Source organism: Photinus pyralis, unplaced genomic scaffold (assembly GCF_008802855.1).
Source record: "Photinus pyralis isolate 1611_PpyrPB1 unplaced genomic scaffold, Ppyr1.3 Ppyr1.4_unclustered_Scaffold6913, whole genome shotgun sequence".
NCBI lineage: Eukaryota > Metazoa > Arthropoda > Insecta > Coleoptera > Lampyridae > Photinus > Photinus pyralis.
In genome coordinates, this window is record NW_022172052.1 from 1 (window position 1) to 9,753 (window position 9,753).

The 9,753-nt window shown below is 33.3% G+C and overlaps 2 protein-coding genes across 3 annotated transcripts; both read right to left on the reverse strand.

The window, feature by feature from the left end:
* Nucleotides 1–2,821: 2,821 nt before the first annotated feature.
* LOC116182691 (zinc finger protein 729-like) lies at nt 2,822–6,152 on the reverse strand. 2 transcript variants are annotated; one of them, XM_031503233.1, is made up of 2 exons: nt 6,024–6,152; nt 2,822–5,925 (listed from the first exon to the last, which is right to left on the reverse strand). In XM_031503233.1, the coding sequence occupies exon 2, from the start codon at nt 5,899–5,901 to the stop codon at nt 3,202–3,204; it is 2,700 nt and encodes an 899-aa protein (XP_031359093.1). In that variant the 5' UTR covers nt 5,902–5,925; nt 6,024–6,152; the 3' UTR covers nt 2,822–3,201. The 2 variants fall into 2 exon arrangements, with proteins under 2 accessions (XP_031359093.1, XP_031359092.1); XM_031503232.1 differs by having other exon boundaries at nt 5,993–6,108.
* A 1,153-nt stretch (nt 6,153–7,305) lies between these two features.
* LOC116182690 lies at nt 7,306–8,335 on the reverse strand. The gene is made up of 2 exons (XM_031503231.1): nt 8,022–8,335; nt 7,306–7,968 (listed from the first exon to the last, which is right to left on the reverse strand). Exons 1-2 carry the CDS (start codon nt 8,265–8,267, stop codon nt 7,306–7,308), a joined length of 909 nt encoding a protein of 302 aa, XP_031359091.1. The 5' UTR covers nt 8,268–8,335.
* Nucleotides 8,336–9,753: the final 1,418 nt, after the last annotated feature.

The window sequence follows — 9,753 nt, forward strand, 5'->3', positions numbered from 1 at the left end:
AGTTGCACTGGCGATTTGAAGGTTAAACGCCTAGCGTAACCCAAACGGTATTGATAAATCTGTTATTAATGTCGCAATTAGCACATTGAAAAACTTTCACTTTTACGTTTTAAAATGGGCTGTTTAAGATAGTTTTACTATTTGTCCCAAATCACAATCAGCATATTTAAAAACTTGTGACTCTTATGTTTTAAAAGATGCTGTTTTAAGAAGGGTTTTACCATTTGTTCCATAATTACAATGGGCTCATTTAAAATTTTCAGAAACTTTATGTTTTAAAAAGTGTTGGTTAAAGTTATATTTCTTGTTTGTCTCATATTCACAATTAGCACATTTAAATTTCTTAGAAACGTTATGCTTTAATACGTGTTGTTTAAGGTAGGATTTACTATTTGTCTCATAGTCACAATTAGCACATTTTAAATCTTTAGATATTTTATGTATTAAAAGATGTTGTTTGAAGACATGTTTATCATTAGTCCCATAATTACAATCAGCACATTTAAAATCCTTAGAAACTTGATGTTTTAAAACGTGTCGTTTGAAGTTGCTTTTATTAATTGTCCCATAATTACAATCAGCGCAATGAAAATCTTTAGCAACTTTATGTATTAAAAGATGTTGTTTGAAGATGAGTTTATGATTTGTCCCGTAATCACAATCGGCACATTTAAAATCCTTAGAAACTTTATGATTTAAAAGATGTAGTTTGAAGAGCTGCTTGTTATTTGTCCCATAATCACATGTAACACATTTAAAATCTTTAGAAACTTTATGATTTAAACGATGTAGTTTGAAAAGGTGTTTATTATTTGTCCCATAATCACAATTAACACATTTGAATTCCTTGGAAACTTTATGATTTAAAAGATGTAGTTTAAAGAGTTGTTTATTATTTGTCCCATAATCACAAGTAGCACATTTAAGATCCTTTGCAGCTCTATGTTTAAAAAGATGCTGCTTAAAGTTGCTTTTATAATTTGTCTCATAATCACAATCGGCACATTTAAAATCTTTAGAGATTTTATGTATTAAAAGATGTTGTTTAAAGACGTGTTTATCATTTGTTCCATAATCACACTCAGCACATTTAAAATCCTTAGACACTTTATGTTTTAAAAGATGTTGTTTGAAGTCGCGTTTAACATTTGTCCCATAATCACAATCACAACATTTAAAATCCTTACAAATTTTATGTTTCAAAAGATGTTTTTTAAGATCGGATTTATAATTTGTCTCGTAATCACAATCACCACATTTAAAATTCTTCAAAATTTTATGTTTTAAAAGATGTCGATTGAAGCCGCCTTTATAATTTGTCTCATAATCACAATCGGCACATTTAAAATCCTTAGAAACTTTATGTTTTAAAAGATGATGTTTGTAATCGCGTTTAATATTTGTCCCATAATCACACTCTGTACATTTAAAATCCTTAGTAACTTTATGATTTAAAAGATGTCGTTTGAAGAGGTGTTTATTATTTGTCCCGTAATCACAAGTAGCACATTTAAAATCTTTAATAACTCTATGTGTTAAAATATGTCGTTGGAAGATGAGTTTATCATTTGTCCCATAATCACAATCGGCACATTTAAAATCCTTAGAAATTTTATGTTTTAAAAGGTGTTGGTTCAAGTTATATTTCTTATTTGTCTCATAATCACAAACAACACATTTCAAAACTTTAGACACTGTTTTACACGGACTTAAAAGGTGACGTTTAAAGTCAATGTGTTGCTGTAATTCTTCCTTATAAAGGGATTTCGTACACGCACTAATAGTAATTTCGTCTTTTATTGTCACCAAAACTTCGCTGTTTACAGAAATGTGTCCCTGAAGAAAAGAATGGATTTCTTCTTCTTGCTTTGGTTCGATTTTAATAAGTAATGTCTCATTATCTTCATCCATACCTAACATTAACAACAATTGGTGTTAAAAATCTACAATACTGAGCAACTAGTTCACAGACCATCACTAGATTACTAATGTAAAGCTAAAGAGTGGTAGCCACGTATGACGTGAACTAAGTTACACTCAGCACAAATGCAGCGTTGCCATTATCATATCGTACGTACATATTTGTCCTAAGAACCCCTGTAATATACAGGGTGGAAATGTTGTTTGGAACACTGACTATATCTTCAGAACTACTATTTTTACAGAGAAGTTTTTTATGGTATACACAATTATAGCGTTTTCGATTGGCAAAACTCGTGCTGCACGAGTGCAATTTTTACGTTCTAATGGTAATTTTAGGGCAATTTTCTGTGTTCCATTGGCAAATGTGATGCAACAATTACGCACTAAATGCAATGTTTGACGCACGAGGTCGGAGAGCTCGTGGAGCAAATTTTCAAAATAAAAGTGCGCCAATTTGAATTTGTTTCTTGCGTTGGAGAGTTTTTTGTTGTCATCTAGCGATAGCGAAGATGATGAACTAGCCATATAATTTCTACTTTACAAAAAGTTGCATTTACTCTTTAAAGTGAACGCCAAAAATTGGTTCTTTACAGGAATTTCAAATTTATATTCCTCATTGTTTATCATAAATAATAGTGAAATCGTTTCAGTCATTTTTTGGAATACAGATTTGTCGATTACCTAAATCATTGTATAAATACAAATCTAAAATGAGGTTATGGACAAATGATAACAAATATTTATGTTCCATTGAGAGCAATTTTCGCATGCATTTCTTCAGTTTCTCGTGCAATACTCGTGCAGCACGAGTTTTGCCAATCGAAAACGCTATTAGAAAAAGTTTGCTCTCGCAGATTAATGGACAGATGGGTTTCTGAGTACATGTAAATCCCAATGCCTACTTCTAAATGAATAACACTGACTCTATTAATTAAATGGTTACATTTTCCAGAAAAACCAATTACTACTTATTACTGTATTAACAGTTGGCTACGGAAACTACATAATTACGCATACACATTATATCTTTAGAACTTCTGTGTGTTAACAGATGGGATTTAAAATTGGCATCCAAGTTGCATACCACACTGAGCACATTTTAAATCTTTAAGGTCGTCTTTTAAGTATTGTGTACTTATATAACCTTTAAAATTTGTACAGCTTATGCAGTAATTTTTAAAATTGACACTAGTATTGGTGGCATATTCACACTGGATCCACTTCAGATGGGTCTTAACTAGATTTGTTATTGGTTGCAAAATCAGACTGGGCACACTTTCAAACTTTGGACGTGTCGTGTGTTAACATATGTGTCTTTAAATTAGCGTTATAATTAGTTGCATACACACACTCGACACATTTAAAAATTCTAGACCTCTTGTGTATTAACAAATGTCTAGTTAATCTAGATTTCAAATTAGTTGTGTAATCACACTCGGCACACTGTATATCCTTTGAAGTCTTGGTTTTGAAAACTCTCGAGGTCTTGGTGTGTGTTAGCAGATGTCTCCTTAACCTAGTTTTACAATTGGTTGAGTAGTCACACTGAGTACACTTTAAATCTTTTGATGTCTTGTGTATCAACATATGGTTCCTTAAATTAGATTTACAGTTAGTTGAGTAGTCACACTGAGCACATTTTAAATCTTTAGATGTCTTATGTATTAACACATGTCTCTTTAAAGTAGATTTACAATTGGTTGAGTAGTCACACTGAGTACACTTTAAATCTTTTGATGTCTTGTGTATCAACATATGGTTCCTTAAATTAGATTTATAGTTAGTTGAGTAGTCACACTGGGCACATTTTAAATCTTTAGATGTCTTATGTATTAACACATGTCTCTTTAAAGTAGATTTACAATTGGTTGAGTAGTCACATTGAGCACATTTTAAATCTTTAGATGTCTTGTGTGTAAAAAGATGTCTATTTAAACTATGTTTATAATGAGTTGCGTAATCGCACTGGGGACATTTTAAACACCTGTGTGTTAACATATGGCTTTTAAAATTGGCAGTATCTTTTGTTGCATATCCGCACTTAACACATTTGAAACCTCTAGAAGTCTTGTGTGTTAACAGATGTCTTTTTAAACTAGATTTATACTTAGTTGTGTAGTCACACTGGTCACATTTTATATCTTTATACGTTTTGTGTCTTAACAAATGACTTTTAAACTTAGCACCAGTATTAGTTGCATATTCGCACAGGATACATTTGAAATCTTTAGATGTTTCATGACTTAATATAGGTGTTTTTAAACTAGATATGTTGTTGGTTGCAAAATCAGACTGGGCACACTGTAAAACTTTCACTGTGTTGTGTGTTAACAGGTGTATCTTTAAAGTAACTTTATAATTGGTTGCAAAATCACACTGGGCACACTTTAAGACTTTCAACGTGTTGTGTGTTAACAAATGTCTCCTTAAAGTAGATTTACAATTGGTTGAGTAGTCACACTGAGTACACTTTAAATCTTTTGATGTCTTGTGTATCAACATATGGTTCCTTAAATTAGATTTATAGTTAGTTGAGTAGTCACACTGGGCACATTTTAAATCTTTAGATGTCTTATGTATTAACACATGTCTCTTTAAAGTAGATTTACAATTGGTTGAGTAGTCACATTGAGCACATTTTAAATCTTTAGATGTCTTGTGTGTAAAAAGATGTCTATTTAAACTATGTTTATAATAAGTTGCGTAATCGCACTGGGGACATTTTAAACTCCTGTGTGTTAACATATGGCTTTTAAAATTGGCAGTATCTTTTGTTGCATATCCGCACTTAACACATTTGAAACCTCTAGAAGTCTTGTGTGTTAACAGATGTCTTTTTAAACTAGATTTATACTTAGTTGTGTAGTCACACTGGTCACATTTTATATCTTTATACGTTTTGTGTCTTAACAAATGACTTTTAAATTTAGCACCAGTATTAGTTGCATATTCGCACAGGATACATTTGAAATCTTTAGATGTTTCATGAGTTAATATAGGTGTTTTTAAACTAGATATGTTGTTGGTTGCAAAATCAGACTGGGCACACTTTAAGACTTTCAATGTGTTGTGTGTTAACAAATGTCTCTTTAAAGTAGATTTACAATTGGTTGAGTAGTCACACTGAGCACATTTTAAATCTTTAGATGTCTTATGTACTAACAGGTGGTTCCTTAAATTAGACTTACAATTGGTTGAGTAGTCACACTGAGCACATTTTAAATCTTTAGATGTCTTGTGTGTTAACAGATGTCTTTTTAAACTATGTCTATAATGAGTTACGTAGTCACACTGGGCACATTTTATATTTTTAAAAGACCTATGTGTTAACATATGGCTTTTAAAATTGGCAGTATCTTTTGTTGCATATCTGCACTTAACACATTTGAAACCTCTAGAAGTCTTGTGTGTTAACAGATGTCTTTTTAAACTAGATTTATACTTAGTTGTGTAGTAACACTGGTCACATTTTATATTCTTATAAATGTTGTGTATTAACAAATGACTTTTAAACTTGGTACTAGTATTGGTTGCATACTCACACAGAACACATTTAAAACCTTTAGATGTCTGATGTGTTAATATATGTGTCTTTAAACTAGATTTATAATTGGTTGTGAAGTCACACTGAGAACATTTTAAATCTTTTGAAACTTTGTGTGCTAATTTTAACCTATGTTGCTTCAATTGGGTTTTATTGGAGAGTTCAAAATCAGACTGTGAACATTTACCATTTTTTGAAATTTGGGGCGTCTTATTATGTGAGAAATTTTTCGGATATTTGTTTGTGTTTCCAAAAAATTCATCTTCCTGGTCCAAATCATCAAGACTACCATTAGAATAACTCGCAGTGACCGTAATCTCATTAGATTCCTGCTTTAGAGTTGCAGAGACATCATTAGTAAGAAAAACCTTTTTGTCAAGGTATGTATTTATTTCTTCTTCTTGTTTCGGTTCTAGTTTAACAATTGCAGACATCTTCGAGTATAATAAGTAGGTACTCTAAAAACAGAGTTGAATTAATAGCGACCAGAAATCAAATTTTACTGCAACAAAGAAATTGTCATACCTTTATTATAGGGTAAATCACGAGTACTTACACAACATTTCTCATTTATTGATAAGGTTAATGAGTAGAATATCCTTCTATAATGGCTAATACCAATTGTTTATTTATGATTAAAGGATATCTCTGAAGCTAAACGCCATTATGTTGGTATTAGTTCAGTGGCGTAACCAATACCTTCTGTGTACAGTGTTTCACAAACAGAGGCGGCGCACACCCCTGGGGTAGAGGAGAGGGAGGCGTTGTTAAGGGGGCGCGAGATCCCTGATGTATTTGGGGTAAATATTTACTTACCTTTAAAATACTTATATTAGGTATTTCTATGTAAAATTGTATTTGACCAATTCTTACACAGATAAGAAGGTGTCTACAACTTGGTAAATTCACCTTTTTATGCGGATGAAAGCACCGATGTTGCACAAGCACAATGTTGCCAGATGATAGTGTATGTGTGATATACAATATATGGTGCTATAAAAGATAAGATCTCGAATGAACTAAAAACGACCTCAAAAGCCTTTGATGTTATGGATGCAATATCCGACTTGATTGAAAAACATAATATTTTATGCGTCATAACAACTTTTTTTAGCACCGTCAGAAAGTTGAGAAAATTCACCAAGATTTTGTTAATCTTAATAGTATATTATATACCGCGGGACTGAAGTAGTACTTTTAATCCCGAAGGTAAAGTTTATGGCCCGACCGAAGGGAGGGCCATAATTTACCTGAGGGATTAAGACCACTACTTCAGTCGCAAGGTATATACGATATTTTTCGTACTTCCGAAACTGAAACACTTCATCTGTATGGAGTTAGAGAACGCGTTCTTTAAAAAAATCGCTGCTCAACAAGTTACCATAGGAACTGTCATTGCCAGTGTCATAATTTTGATGGTGGGTGACAAAATAATTTTTCGTACTTCCGAGACTAAAGTGACAACTTCACTCCATTATGACATGTACTGAAGTGTCACTTTTTGTCCCGCCGGGATTAAATTTTGCGAAAATCCCGGAAGGATGAAATTACTAACAAAACAATTTCAGTAGGTTGTTCCACATTTTGTATGCGGCACTACTTCTTAAACGCATCGTACTGCTGTTCATATAGTTTTTTGGATTTCGGTGGTATCAATTCTTTACCTACTTTGGCTGCTTTTTATCAATATCAAATACACCTTTTTGCCCTCCCGAGATTAAACTTGCTACTTTAGTCTCTGGGAATAGGGAGTAAAGTTGATCTTTTAATCCCAAGGGATAAAAAGTGTTCCCATAACAACCAAAAAATGAAGCGAATTTGACAAGTCTTGTCCATATTTATTTAGCTATATTAACGTTTATAATACAATTTTCACAATTATGTAGATTAATGATTGGAGCAACATGTTCACCTCTTATTTCTTTAATAGCAACGTTTGCGCTGGTGCTACTATTTGCATTAACCGTACTCGTACCCTGCTCATGGCCAATTAGAATTTTTTCTGCCGTTTGAATTTTGTTATTCAGGGAATTTTCAACATACCCTTCAGCCACTGTTGCAGACCTCCATCCGCCATGACGTTTAAGAGCACTAACATCAGCACCAGCATCAGCTAGCAACGAGGCGGAGGATCGTCTAAAACAGTGGCCTGTGTATAAATGAGCATCCGAAAGATTCAAGAAAGTAGCGATTTGTCGCGGTAACTTTCCAAAAAAATTTTTTCCAATCGGTTGGACAGTGCACTTATTATCTTTATAATAAACAAAGAATCGGTCATGATTCGTGTTCGGCTTCCTAAGTGACATATATTTTCTGCACAATTCCACAAAGTTAAGATTACTTCTGTCGTTGTTGACAATGGTAAAAGTTCTATCCACATTTGTCTTCGTGTCTCTTATATTAACAACAAGCATATCACCGACGTCGCAAACATCAGTAATCTTTGATGTACACAGCTCATTTCCCCTACATGCCCCAGCGACTCCCAAAGTCAATACAACCTGAAAAGATTACAAAATTACTCAACGTTGTTGGTAGAATATTAACAATTTACCTTGGACAATAGATATTTATCATTTGGAGCATCTTTTAAAAACCTGTCCATTTCTTCTCTCGTGAGCACTTTGGACTTCTTCGGTTTATATCCGTCATTTTGACGTTTGATAAACGCAATTAGTTTTGGAAACCTACTAATGTCGATATTTTTCTTGACCAATATTGTGGCCTTGAGCATTGAGTACAAGGACCACAGCGAAGAAGGTGAAAACCCTTGCTGTTTCTCTTCAAAATAAGCGAGCATGACATTTTCAGTGTATTCTTGTACAGTTTTACTTGCACACCATTTTTTAAATTCTTCATACCGCTTGTTATATAAATTTTTCGACTTCGTGGGTAAAAGGTTCTCGACCGCTCGTGCAGCTGCCATCTTTATGCCAAGAGGTTCCTTACATTTATTCTCAGTCATGTTTCTTGCTTACTTAAATCACGAAATGCAAAATGGTTCGTTTTATTTACACCTATTACCTTGGTTACCTAACCAAGCTTACTAATGCTTTTTTTAAAAGGTCAATTTCTTTAGGTTCAGTTGAATTGCTGGAAGTTTTTAGTTATCCGGGAGGGCAAAAAATTGCGTATATACCACAGGACTAAAGTGCGATCTAATCCCTCAAGTGGTTATTGCCCTCGCTAACGCTCGGGCAATAATTTCCACTCTCGGGATTAAATCTTGCACTTTAGTCCCTTGCTATATAATATACTACGGTCTATTCAGTATATCTTCCGTTGCACGTCATTACCTGATTACCTGAAGAAAACGACGTACCAACGTAAACTTACTTTCGTTTATTAGGCAACACATTAAGCATGTAGTTTATTTTAGCCGCAACAATTGGTAGCATTTCGCTATGTTGTCGCGTTTAAATTTGTAAATTTGACAGGTTGCTTTTGGTTTACTTTTGATTTGATTTTGATTATTTTCTACGTCTTTCGCTGTGCATTGGTTTGAAGAGAAATTACTGAAGAATTTAGATAACCCGTCAGTAATTGTGTTAGATTACGGGAAAACAGACAACATTAAAGTGTGGTTAGGTGATCATAATGTGCAGTTCTCCGAAAATGATTTTAAAGCCGAACTGTTGAAAAAGTTGCACAGTAAGTACGTTCGCAAGTTATTTGATATTATTTAAATCTTGTTGATACTTTTAGGAATAAATCAGCTAAAATGTACCGCATAACGCATTGACCACTTAGCCGAGCAATACGGTTACTTCGTTTTACGATTACCACCGTATCATTGCGTTTTTAATCCTATCGAACATATTTGGGGCATAGCGAAAAATTACTACAATCGACACATTGGTAGAGATGGACGAAGCATTGAAAATTGCGTAAACATGTGACAAGAAACACTACAATCGATAACTTCCTAAACGTGGCGCAATTCAGTTAAGGTAAGGATACGGAAACTGTAATACACGAGTGGTACGAAAGAGAAAAGCAATTAGATCTTGAAAACGTTGCTACTATTATTATAAACTTTGAACACGAAAGCAGTTCCGATGATTCCGATTAATTTGAATATCATCCATCACATCACATAACCTGTAAAATTTTATATTTAGTACTTTCTCTGTAAAAGAGATGGTACATTTGTACAGTTCATAAGTTATTAAAGTATATTGTGGTTCCAATTAACGAAATGAATAATAAAAATTATTTTTATTTTTAAGGTGTGGATTGGTCACACAAACAATGCACTGTCTTGTTGACAAGTGACATAACCTAAA